General features: G+C 46.9%; 1 protein-coding gene across 2 annotated transcripts in view; it reads right to left on the bottom strand.

Moving 5' to 3' along the window:
- Positions 1–13,731, bottom strand: part of IQCA1 (IQ motif containing with AAA domain 1) — a 146,466-nt gene that overhangs the window by 21,415 nt on the left and 111,320 nt on the right. For both annotated transcript variants that reach the window (XM_013048473.2, XM_004777557.3), the window contains one exon: positions 896–982. In XM_013048473.2, the coding sequence (XP_012903927.1) occupies positions 896–982 (87 nt within the window). The remainder of the gene's footprint in view (positions 1–895; positions 983–13,731) is intronic.

The raw sequence follows: 13,731 nt of genomic DNA, 5'->3' as shown, positions 1-13,731 counted from the left end.
CGGGCTCATAGTAACGCCCGCCTTCACGTGTTCCTGTGGGGTGGGTGGGGAGGGACTTTCGTCAATGCAGCAACTTGGCCAGCAGAGGGAGTGAAATCTCAGATTCCCGGATTTAATAATGAATGAGTCCTCTTAAGAGTTTCTGAAATGACAGGGCAATCAAGGCTCATTTGGGGAAGAAAAGATGGAGCTTTCATTCTTTATCCAAATCATCTCTACCTGCTAAAAATGATGTATAATACATAAGGATTGAAAGTGATTAAAATCCTTATGAATTTAATCAGAAATTCACAGTTAACCACTATTTGCTTTGGTGCAAATTGATGTGGAATAACAATCATGTGTATCTGCAAATTTTTTTTAACTTGTGGGAAATTTGCTGGTGATTTGTGGGGGGAGGTTCGGGGGAGGGGGAGCATCTGAAGGAGAGAAAGGAAGGAAGGAAGCAGTTGAGAGGGCGCTCCCCGGGGGCCCCCACCGCCGGCACTTAGCAGTCCTGTCGAAGGTCTTTGTTCCTAAATGTCAAGCCTTTGCTATTTATTATTATGAACAATAGGAAATCCTAATAATAACTCCTATGTGTACCATTTGCTTTAACCAAGGAAAATTCTCTGAATTGTTTCTTACCTCTGAGTCCCATGTTTGGGTCCAAAGCTCCTCCTCCCCCTTCCTTCCATACTTTCCTTCATGTTTTCCCCTAATCACGCCTCATAAAATCAGACCACTGAAGTTTTTCAAGTACAGACATGTAGAGGGCAGAGAAAGACAGCTGCCCCTTCATGCCCTTCCTCCCTTAAAGAAGACGTTCTTGAAAAGTGGAGACAGTCCTTGGTAAGGGTCCCCTGAGGGGAGGGGAAAGAGAAGGCCAAATGGAGAAAGATCGAGAACCCCTCACCATCCTTTCTGCGCTGGGGACTCTCTTGTAGAAGGTTTTTTCTGTGTCTCCTATCCACACCACGGAGGGCTGGAGCTCCCGAGCCACCTGCAAGGAGAAGAAGGGGCTTGGCTGTAAATGCATTTCTCTCGTGGACCCTGATGGACAGCAGGACCCGATGGCTCCCCAACAGGGCTCTCGGGGGTAGGGGTGCCCAGAAGGGCTCCGGGGCAGGACCGCACCCCTCCTGCACAGCAGGATGGGGCACCACCTGCCGGCACTGTCCGTTCTTCCCTAGGACCCGGAGCCTTGAATCGGTTCGGCTTGAAATCAGCCGGTCGTGTTCTGCGGCAAACCAACGGGCATTTGGGCCTCAGGTTTAATGACAGCCTACTTGCTGCTCCCAGGTTCATTCAGACGCGCTCGTCGTGAGAAAAGCTGTTTCAGCACAAGGGGCCCCTGTGATGCCATTTGTTCGCTGCTGCGCGGCTGTGCTTTTGTGCCCGACGTTTTGCCTGGAAGGTGGCTCTGAGCCCCTCCATGGCGGGCAGGGCTTCGCGCCAGCGCTGGGCCTTACTTACCGTGGGCCTGGGAATAATTGCCACTCACTGAACAATCTCTTCAAAGCGCCCCCACGAAAGCAAAGTTTGGGTATTTTTGCAACAATCTGTGCTTTGTGCAAAACCGTGACCAGATAAAAGCTGTCTCCAGCCACGGCAAATAGAGCCTTATGTACTCCTATTTTTATATATCTTAAAACATCATTAAGGCAGCTGGCGTGAGTTGTAACCAAGACGGGCATTTAGTAAATGATGGGAAAGTCACGAGGTGCACGTGGCCATGTCTCTTCCCACAGCATCAGGAGCCACGGTGAGCAGATCATGCCTGTGTAAAGACAGGAGTGCATGGAACCTGATCCTGGGGCCAGTATGAGTCCTGGGCCATGAGCCTTCACAGCCCCATGCTCATCAGCACTTTTGGACAGAAGCAAACCAGCCGGCCCCTGTTTGGTAGGCCTTAATTTTTAGACACAGAGCCACAGAGTTTAAGAATCCAGAATTGCACATTGTAATCCCAGCTCCTGGGGGGTGTGGTGGGTGTGACCTTCACGGTGAGTCAGTGAGAAGCCCTGGGCCTGGCCGGGGCCACATGTGTCACCCATGGCAGCACACGCACCGTTGGGGCCAGCACTGACGCGGCATGAGTCCACACCCTGGCCGCTCTTTCACGCTCATGACAACTCTTTCACGCCATGCCCTAGGAGGCAGGTGCCTCTCCGCTCATCCAGATTTTACAAATGGCGAAACTTAGCTGAAAGACGCAAGGGGACCTTGTCCAAGTTCACACAGCTGGAGAGTGGCAGAAGCAGGCTGCAGAGTTGGCTGGAAGCACGGCCATGTCCACGGGTTCCCTCTGTACCCAAGCCAGACCCTGGGGCCCCCTCCCCAGCTGTCCATTCTTTGGGCTCCTCGCCCCTCTACTTTACAGTGCCCCTGGCCTGCTGCAGAGGGTGGGGCCTACAGAAGCATTGTTCTGCTAAAAGCTATTTTAAGTCCAAAGCTTCCCTACTTCCAGCCCCCAAAGAAAATAAGAAAATGAGATGCTGGGTTTTAAGCTTCTTAGAAAAGAGACACTTTATAATGACAAAGGCAAAACCTTATTCTTTTCACTCCCTTGGAAAAATCGTAGCTTTGGAACAGAAAGCTGCAGCGGAACAGTTTCCGCATAAACTGTCGTCTCCTGTCTTTGGCTAAATCTTGCGCTCGCTGGGGCAGCGGGCCTCCCCACTCCCGTGTCCACCTGGCAAGCGACAGCTTTTCCACAGCCCACTTTTCTTAATGGCAATTGCAGATGTGAGCACCGAGAATTGCTGTGGGACTTTTCTCCTTCTGCCTCTAATGAAGTAAGCCACCTCAATGGTCCCGAAATTCAGGAGTCTTCTTAGCTGGGACAATTTTGAGACCAGCAGTCTCACTTCCAGTACCTGGTTTAAAATTGTTCTGTTCACGGCATTGCATTGAACGGGCCCGCCCACAATTGTCCTGTGAACTTGTCTGCGCCGTTGGGCTGGTGGGGGAATTCCGTACTTCCTGTAAGCGTGCACCTGCATCTGTGAAGGAATGGCTTTGACGGGACCATTCACCTGCTTTGGGGCCCACGGGGCTGCATAAAGGACCTTGGTGGTGACGTGGTTTGGCAGGGCTCAGTACTTATCAAATGAAGAAGACATTTCCCCAGTGAGTGTTTGACAATGACAATACAAGGAATAATTGAGGGCAAAGAGCCTTGATCTCCACGACTTCACTGCTATCCTCACTCGCCATGTGCCCCATCCTGTGCCAAGCACGTCCTAGCACCACCCCCCCCTTATACACGAGGTCACTGAGTGGGGGGTAACATGCTCATCAGCACTGGAGAAATGTTGGAACCTGAAGTCAGACCTGGCTCAGCCTGACGTCCCCAGGCCCTTCTATTAACCAGGGGTCACATTGCCATGTCACCATGGTAGACAAGATGTCTGGTCAAAAGCATCTCATTAACCCATTTCCTTCTCTGTCCCCTGCCATTCCAGATAGAAGAACTCTAAAAACCATTATTGTCTTGTCCTGCCGGGTGTGCATTTTCCATTTTCCTGACCTTCCACAGTGGCGAGCTGGCCTGAGGACACCTGGTGATGGCGCTTAGCTCTGGACTGAGAAGGGAGAACAGAACCTGGGTCCTCCCATGCGGACAGCCTCTCCCACCAGGAACCATCTAAGGGAAGAGACTTTTCCTTGGAGAAAAGAAGACTCAAAGCAGCAAGGGAGCTGTTTTCAAATAGTCGACGGGTTGTCGTGGGAGGGATAGATTGGCTTTACTGTTTTTGGCTCTGGATGTGGAAGAAGAGCTGTTCTCACATGTTCCTTCATTAGTGCCTCTGGAGGAGCTCTGATGTGCTAGGTACGGTGCTTGGTGCTGGGGTCCCTGCCCTCAAGGCCCTGTCCGTGGGCAGGGAGGGAAGCTTGTGAGGGGGCCCAAGGAAAATGGGGTGTCAGCAAGGGCCACTAATGACAGAAAGATGGAAAAGTGGGTCAGGCAGGCCACCAGGAATGGAGATTGCAGATAAAGTTTAGAGCAGACTGAATGTCTAGTGGTCTCTAGAAAGTCACAGAGGTGAAGAGGGGGACGTACTGGCCATGCTGGAGACAGGAGCCAGGGCACAGGGCTAAGTGTGCCCTCGTGGGGATGCATGGGGTCACAAAGGCATCACAGAGGCTGTCACCATGCTATGGAGCTTGCTTGCTTTTATCCTGGAAGCTGTGGAGGGTCTGTAAGGGACTTGAATCAAGAACTTTGATCCTAGTCGTGTTCTAGAAAAACCCCTCTGGCGGGTGTGTAAGGCATGATAGTCTGGACAGCTGTTCCTGGGGAACTGGGAATGTGGTTGGTGGGCATGTGGGACTGGATGGCAGGAACTCACAAGTGAAGGATGAGAGTGGAGAAGCCGAGTGTGGGCTATGGAATGGGGTCGGGGTGAAGACACCGACGGAGCAGGAGGGCTCAGGCTAGGGGGTAAGAGCAGCACCAGAGAGAACAAAGGGCACAGAAGAGAGAACTTTCCCCTGAGCCCAGGGAGGTCAGAGATCCAGGCAGGCAGAATGGGCAAACATGGCCAGCATTGCCCTGAAGCTCTGGCATTCTGGAGGTCACTGCTGGCATTGGCAGGGCATGGAAGGGACAGAAGCTGGGTGATGAGGGCTAAGATGTGAATGGTCAGAGACTGAGACAGGGAAGGGGGTGGTACATGGAGACCAGGGGTGGCACGGAATGGGAGGGGAATCAGGAGAGGATGACCTCAGAAGGAGAAGGGCTGTCCTCCTCCTCCAGGGAGCAGGAGGGATGGGTGGTTACTGGTGCAGGCTGCACGTCTATGAGACAACAGACAGCAAGAAATACAAAGGGTGGACAGACTAAGCTTTGAAAACATGGAAATTGGTAGAATTTTGGTTCTTTCTTATTGTTATTGCAAGAGCAGTATTCATTAACAAAATTTTCAGAATACATATTCAGACGCAGAGACAGCACTCTTTGCCTCCTCCATTCAAGTCACTCATCAAACATTTCCCGTCTTTACAGACCGTCTTCGATGTGCGTATTTGCCAAAATGAGATCGTTCCTCAATCAAATCAGATTGTTCCTCACACTGTTCCTGCATTACCTTCTGGCTTACCCAGTGTGAAATTTATTTCTCCAACATCATTTTAACATGAAGTCCCGTAATTTATTGATTGGCCCTCCTGTTTTTGAACCTTTGGGCGGTTTCTGCCTTCTTATGAAATTAAACAGTGGTTCGATGAGTTTGGGGGACACATGATGGTTGCTTTCCGTAGAACGAGGCCACACCCGTAGCTGCTGGGTCTCAAGGCTTGTGTTGTTTATGTTTACGTTTTCACCTGCATTGCCAACCTGTCTTCCTGGAGAGTCTCTGCTTACACCCTCTCCAGCCGTGGAGAAGCGGATCTGTTTTTCTACACGCCTCTCCTTAACAATGTATTAAAAATAAAAACCTCTTTGCCAATTTGTTAATGAAAAATGGTATCCCTTGCTCTTTTGATTTTCATTTAGCAATGAAAAGCCTTCATTTAAATTACCCACAGATAGTTTGAGGTCCTGGGTAATTAGATGTAATTAATTCATAATTGAACTTTTTAGAAGTTCCACCGGGCAGTTTGATTCAGCTGCCAGTAGAGGGCTCTTTAGTCCTATCACATTTAACTTCAGGGTTTCAGTTTTCTGTCCGTTCTGGAATGAAGATGGGACTTCCACCAACGAGTGTTTTTTTTTTTTCAAATTTTGGGGAGCTCTAGTGATCAATTAAAGACTTCTCCTTCTACATGAGTTTGATGGCTTTGATCTTTTGCAATCTCTAAAGAAACACTGTCAAACATTCACCGTCAGAATGAGATTCTCTTGGGTTACCATATGATGGCTCCACAATGAAAATTGTTTGTGTTTGGCATGCTTGAATTACCAATATGATTTGTCCAAAAGACTCCTGGAAGCTTTGAAAGTTCTCTCTGAAAATGTCCTACTTTGCTTGCCTTAGAGAAACTGATGAAAAACCATTTATTTCCCCCTCCAATTGTTGAGTCTCAGTTTACCAAACCGAAAAGGACCACCCGCTCAACCATCCAACCATCCATCTATTCACCCACCCTTCTATCTGTTTACCCTTCCTTTGTCTATCCATACATTTATCTACCCCTGTATCATCCACACATCTACCCACATATTAATCCATCCAACCATCCATCCATCCAACCATTTGCTGTGGTGAGATCAAGCTGTGATGTATCAGGCTCAGTGTTGGGAGACAGGAGCGTCTGGGGACCGAGAGACATGGTCCCTGCCTTCATAGAACGTGTAGTTTCTCTGTCTGAATGGGCGGTGCTGGGCACAAGGAGGCAGCCAGCCGTGAGCTGCTGCCATGCTGGGGAGGAGTTAGAGAGGCGTGGGTTACTTGGGGAGAGGGGAGGCTCATGTTCCCAGACTGGAGTCACTTGGATTCCATTTAAGTACTGAAAATGTGAGCACATTTTGTTCTGTATTTCCACTATTTAAAAATATTTAATATTTCAATTTCCTTGCATTAACTTTTATGAGATTGCAGAAATTACTTCAAGTCTTCACTGGGTGTCAGCTGGGAAAACCATAAATGATACTCAAAAGAAGTGCAGAGGTGTGCTAAAGAGTCAGGAGCCCAGGTGGGCTGATCCTGCATGGAAAGGAAGGTAAATTGAGGCAGAGGAGAGGACCAGGAGGGAGCCAACATACAGGTCCAGTTGATAGACTGTGGCAGACGCCATATGGGGAATCGGGTTTGTGCTGGCCACAGAAAGACATTGACGTCATTGCTGATTGTTCGGCTGTATTCAAGCGGTAGGTGTCTGAATGCTGGCAGGCACCAGGCTTACAAATCACCTGGACTTCCCTTTGGAGCCCTTCTCCTCCCCAGCTCGCTCTCAGCCATACTGGGGCTAATGGCGTCACAGGAAACCGCCTTCTGAGCTGACTCTGAGCAGCAAAGGGGTTAACGCCTGTGCGCACGGCCATCCTCAACTTCCCATGGCACAATCTAGCCACACCCAAGGCCTTCCCTGCTTTTGGTGTTTCCAAATTGGTTAACAATCCTTTAATACCTGTGGATTGACCCTGGTCCTAGCCCACCCCCATTAGCGTTCCAGGGAACAAGAACAGATGGACACGGTATTTACGGTGATTTATAGCCCACAGAATATCTGCACATCCTTGCTCACAGACAACGCTTGGGGCACCCACGGTCCAGGGCCCGCCCCCCCCCCCGCGGAGTCCACTCAGCCCTCCATAAGCAAGTGGAAATGTTCTGTAGCTTCCGCTCAGTTTGGCTGTGAACCTAACAGTGCTCTAAAATATAAAGTCTGTGCTAAAAAAAGATGGGAAAAAACAAAACAACCCCCCACTCGCCCAATCCAAAAAAACCCATTCTGAAGTCCATGGGCGTTCCCTTCCTCAACCTGAAACCATATCCATGACACAGTGAACAGTGAGCTGGCCTCTGACGGCAAACCCATCTGGGACTTGGGGTCACCAGTCCCTCTCTTCTCTTATTTTCATCCCCGGTGCTTCACCAGAGCTCCTAAATTCTGTGTCCGTCCCGTCTCCCCCACTCCTCCCTTCTTTCACAGGAGCAGCTCTGTGGTTTGGGGTCAGATGTGGTATGTGTTTGCTTTATCCTAATTGAATTCCATCTTGTGAAGGTGACTGCCATAATTATTGTATTTATTACACATCTGTGTGTTTGCAAAAAACCACCCACAAACAACCACAATGTCTCTGTTTGGGTTATTAACTGGGAGTATAGGTTTCCATGAGCTATAGAAACATAATTGGCTGGGCTCTCCATCACCTGACTCCTGGACCAGCTGTTTGTACCAGCACATCTGGGCAAGATCTATTGGCACGTGGCCGCAGGCGGTTGGCTGTGAGCCCAATGAGGAGCCCCTGGTGGGTGATGCCAAGGCACGAATAGCATCATAACTTCTTTTTGTCCAGATGTGTAGGCCAGAATGGGCCACGTGGTCTAGACCCATCACCACTGGGTGTGGGGGGTATCCTCTCTCTAGGTCTGGCTATCGCTGGAGGAAAGGGAGGGCTCAAGGACCACAGGGAGAAGAAAATCTCTCTCTCAAGACCAGGAGCACGAGACAGGAGTTCTCTGCCTGGTCTGCCTTCCTGGCTCTGCGGGCCTCCTCTCGGCCTTCTTGTGGGAGGACTAGAAGTTCAGGAGAAGAGTTTGCTGGACAAGAGGGAATCCAGAAGTCATGGAAATCCACCAGGGGGCCAACAGCATGTGGGAGCTTCCCGTTCCTCACCTTCTTATGCTGAAGTGTGCCCAGCTGACACTTCGACCCAAGAATATCCTTGCCCTTGGGTCACTCACTGTGAGGGCACGGCAGCCACAGGCTGGGCACGACGGAGGCTTCCTTTCCCCAGCAGCCCGTCGGGAGCCAGGTGACAGCTCTGGGGTCAGATGTGGGCTAACGTCTAGATGCCAGCCTCTTTGTTCTTTTGTAGTTTTGGTCAAATTAAGCACTCTGAGCCTCACTTTTCTTGTCTGCAAAATGGAGACTTTAATTCCCGCCTCATCTGGGATTGGTGTGGTTGAAAAGGAAAGTGTGTATAAAACTCCTTCTCATGTGTCAGACTCCAGGCGAGATGAGAATCCTTCCTGCTCTTCCATCCTGATTTACCGTCATGAAGACCCAAGGAGGCTGGTGCCTTGCTTTCATAACTTCTTTCTTTTTAAGATTTATTTCTTTTAGAAGGAGAACAAGAGTGCAGGGGAGAAGGGCAGAGGGAGAGGAGGAGTGAATCTTTTTGTTTTTTTTTTAAAGATTTTATTATTTATTTCACAGAGAGAGAGAGCACAAGCAGGGAGAAGGAGAGAGGGAGGGATGAGGGAGAAGCAGGCTCCTTGCAAGAAAGAAGCTCAGTGTGGGGCTCGATCCCAAGACTCTGGGACCATGACCTGAGCTGAAGGCTGATGTTTAACTGACTGAACCACTGAGGTGTTCCGGGAGAGTGAATCTTAAGCAGAGCCCACGCGGAGCGTGGATCCCAGTGCAGGGCTTGATCTCACAACCCTGAGTTCACGACCTGAACTGAAACCAAGAGTTGGATGCTTAACAAATGGTGCCACTCAGGCGCCCCCCTCCTCAATAACTTTCTACCAAATATGTATTCAATACTAAATTTTTATCACATTTCTTAATTGTTAGATATATTTCTAATATTTCCCCGCTAGATAGATGTGTATTCTTTTCCACGTACACTTTTAGTATAAGAGGGAGTTTGAGACAATAGTTGCTTATTTGTATAGTAAACTTGTTTCTTCAGGGAACTCCCTTACCCAAACTGTTAATCTATTAGCATTATTGTGTGTAAAGCAAAGGAACCCACCAAAAATAATGATCAGAGAATGGACTTGAATTGTAGGCCATGGAAACAAATCTGAGGCTTATTTCCACGGTGTTTCCCGGTGAGCAGAGTGTGCCAGGTGAAGCCTGAGGTGCCACTCGCCAGAAGGGTGATTAGGAGCGGTTTCCTAAGAGTTGCATTCTTATCTTCCTGGAGATTAATTCAGAGATAGGAATTCTTTTTAAGGAGGTGTGATGAGTAGCAGGCCCTTCTGTTATAGTTCACCTTCTCCTGCAAATGCCGAAGACCGGATTCTGCTGCGTGCCAGGCGCAGCCCGCTCCACGGTTCACACAACACAGGAATGCACTATGGCTTCCTGCCCTTGATTTTCCGGCACAGGCATCACTTCCTACTTTTCTGTGGTTAATTGAAAGCAAATACTTTTTTTTGCAATGCAGATAGCGGTTCTGTCAATTATGCCAGGACACAGTGGCCCACCGCATGTGGCTTCTAATTGAATGACACCCACTCCGGAGACCTTTACGTCTTTCATTTATTGGTTATACACACGGTGAACGTGAGGCTTAATGAGGCAGGTGTCAGGCACTCAGACATGGAGGGGCCTCAGTGGATAAAGACACTCTTCCACATTTTGAAAATTGGATGTTCAGCATTTTGGGGCCCACATGATGTCAGAATGCAATGGTTCTAATAAATGCAAAGATAGCTTACTTGATATCAAGATGAATTCTCAGCAGTGGAAACAATAACTTCTTGAGAGAAAGCACATCATGATCACGCTATTGGCTCTGTCCTGGGGTCATACCAGGAGCAAGGGAGCCATGTAGTAGTAGGGAGAAGAGGCTCACTTCAACTAGTCCTACTTCAATCAGAGGCAGAATAGTGTAGTGATGACACCCAGTGGCTCTGGACCCCGATTGTGTGGGCTCACATTGCAGCACTGCTGGCCAGGGAAAACTTCTTCAGTGCTTCAGTTTCCTCATCAGTAAAATGGGGATAATGACAGTGCTTCCCTCCTAAGGTTGTTGTGAGGACAGAATGAGTTAATTTACACAGAGACGTGCTAGAACAGGATCAGGTATATATGGATGCTTATGAAATGCCAATATTTTAATATTTATGTGCTTCTGTCTGTTACTTGACAATGTCAACAAAATTAGGTGTTTATTCGGGGTGGCAGGGGGAAGCAAGAGGGTAGGTTTCTTTAACCTTTCCTCTGAAGCACTTAGTGCTTGGGGTTTGGTGGGTGAGCCCATGAGGTCATAAGCCAGGCTACTGGGCTTTAAATTCCAACTCATGTTCAAATCCTTGGCTAGCCTCAGAAATGTGCTTGCACGCTGGAAGATTCCGAGAAGCTCAGTGGAGAGCAACAGCCAGAAAGTTAGAAGAACTAAGCACACACCTTAGCCTTTGCCAAGTTAAAGGCATTTGTTAAACTCCTCAGGCTTTCTATTTAAGTTTCATTAAAGTGAAGATGATGTTCTAGGACTAAGAGATTCACCTTAGACTAAGGGCAAAACCGAAATAGACCCACAATAACAAACTGGAAAACAAAACCTTTGCAAAAGCTCAAGCTGATCAGCTAGTAATATAACTGCCTGTCAGAACAAAGCTCAGCATGCCCAGAGTATCAACAACATATCATCCACAATGTCTAATATGCAAATAAGAGTAATTAACGATATGAATAAACAGGAAAATGGGACCCACAGTCAAGGAAAACAGTCAAACAGAGAGCGACTCCAAGATGACCCAGTGTTGGAATTTGCAGACTAGAACTGTAAAGCAACTCTTAAGTTGACTTAAAGGAAAAGATAGTCATATTGAATGAATAGATGGAGAATTGCAAGAGAGAAATAAAAATCTATAAAAATAAGCAAAGTTAAATTCCATAACTGAAAAGCAAAATGTCAGAAATACAAAAGAAATCCACAAGATAGGCTTAATATCAGATTGGCAATGGTAGAAGAAAATGCAGAGTACAGACTTGAGTACAGACGAACAGTAATTACCTGATGTGGAAACTAGAGAGAACAAGACGTGAAGGACTTGTGGAACAACACCAAGCAGTCAAATACACGTGTGATGAGAGCACCCAAAGGAGAGGACCGAGAATGGGGCAGAAAGAATATTTGAGGAAGTGGTGTCCCAAGTATCCAAAATTTGGTATAAAACATGTATTTATGGATTCAATTATCACAGTGAGCCACAAGCAGTTTAAGCCCAGAGAAAAAACAAAAAACTCCAAGTACCTCATAGTCAAGCTGAGGAAAACCAAAATAAAGAAAAATACTTATGATGTCGGGAGAATAATGACACATGCACACACGAGATGAACAGTTCAAATTTCTGATAACTTTTTATCAGAAATACAGAGGTAAGAAGATAGATGGAATCACATCTTTAAAGTGCTTAAAGAAAAATATAACCTGGAATTCTATATCCAGTGAAACATGACTTTACAAATGGAAGTGGTATAAAGGCATTTAAAAATAAATCAAAAGAAAGCTAAAAAATACTTGTTGCCACCAGACCAGCACTGAAAAAAATGCTGAAGTCCTTCGGCTACAGGGGAAATGACACCATGTGGGAACCTGGATGGGTGGAAGGGAACAAAGATCACTAAAAAGAGTAAATATGGAGATGAGTATAAAACCGCACCCCCCCGCCATTTAATTTCTTTAAAAGACACATGACTATTTAATATAAATAGTGCAGAAATGGTACCACTCTACTGTGTTTATAACATTTCTAGATGTAAAATGTATGATAAAAACATGAAGGACGCTGGATGACAAATGGCTTATATTGTTCTCTCATTTTATATAAAATAGTACAATATGAACTGCGCATACACAGTGCTAAGTTAAAAATGACTATTGTAGTCCATAGAGCAATCCCTGGAAAGGAAGAAAGAGGCACTGCTAAAAAGACAATAAAGGAATCCAAATAAAGTAATAAAAAGTACTGAGTTAACCCAGTAGAAGACAGGAAAGGACAAACAGAAGAATAAAAGAAGAGATGGGGCAACGGAGAACAAACGGCAAAATGGCGGAACTAACACCACCAGATGATGACTGCATTTAGTGTAAATGGAGCAAAGGCTCAATTAAATGGCCTGTGTTGTCAGGCTGAAGAAGAAAGCAAGACTCAACTACATGCTGCCTACAAGAAATGCATTTTAACTCTAAAGACATTGAAAATAGAAGAGTTATCAAGAGAGCTCCATTAGTATTCAGTGAAGTGGACCTCAGGACGAGAAGTATTGCCAGAGACAAAAAGGGTCATTTCCTAACGATAAAATAACCAAACAGGAGGTCACACCAATCCAAAATGTGGACATATCTCTTAACGGTGCTTCGACATCTGTGAAGTACAAACTGACAGAATGAGAGGGAGAAATTTGGAATTCTATGATCACAGTGGGAGGTTTCCACACCCTTTGGCACTAAGAGGTAGGACAAGTAAATGACAAAAAAATTAGAAAATGGTTCATCTCCCCCTCTGATTCCATCCTCCCCTTCATTTTTTCCCTTCGGTTAACAAACTGAGGGTTTTAGAGGAGAGGGTGATGGGGTGATGGGTGAGCCCAGTGGTGGGTATTAAGGAGGGCATGGATTGCATGGAGCACTGGGTGTTGTACGCAAACAATGAATCATAACAATGAATCATGGGACACTACATCAAAAACTAATGATGTGCTGTATGGTGACTCATAATATAATAAAAAATTATTGAAACTTAAAAAAATTAGAAAATGAACAAGCAGGTCACAGAACAAGACACAATATTTGCAATATGTACGTCTGGCAAAGATCTTGTAACAAAAATATACAAAGAACGCTTGCAAATCACAAGACCAACGAGGCAGTAAAAAGTAGGCAAATGACTTGAACACATATTTCAAAGAAGTTAAACGAGGACCAAAAAACCCATGAAAATGGTGCCCACACAGTTGTGTACATTTTTCAAAGCTTGCACTTAAGATGCATCCTTAAGATCTATGCATTTCTCCTTGTATAAGTTTTGCCTTGATAAAAATGGTGCAGGAGGACGAAGAGGAGGAGGAGGAGCTGGGTTTCAACCCCAGCTCAGCCACATGCTCTTCATGGCCTTGGTCAAGTTACTGAACCTGTCAGAGCCCGATTGTCTTTATCTGTAAATGGGATGAGGATGGGCTCTTCACGGGCCGGCTGCGAACATGCAACAGCCCCGTAAAGAGGTGACACAGGTGGTCCCTACGAGGGGAGGGCTCTATTAAACAGCTCGGTGGTCTTTACTCCCTGCCCACCTTCCTCCCCTCCCACCTCCCAGGTCTTCAAGATTCTCTCTCTAGGGATTCCTGCAGGGTGAGCAGTGGGGAAAGGAGAATGGGAAATGTCCCGACCCGCCACAAGGG

Source organism: Mustela putorius, unplaced genomic scaffold, assembly GCF_011764305.1.
Source record: "Mustela putorius furo isolate JIRA1106 unplaced genomic scaffold, ASM1176430v1.1 tig00003869_pilon_pilon_pilon, whole genome shotgun sequence".
In the NCBI taxonomy this organism is placed as follows: domain Eukaryota; kingdom Metazoa; phylum Chordata; class Mammalia; order Carnivora; family Mustelidae; genus Mustela; species Mustela putorius.
This window is presented reverse-complemented; position numbering and strand designations above follow the sequence as displayed.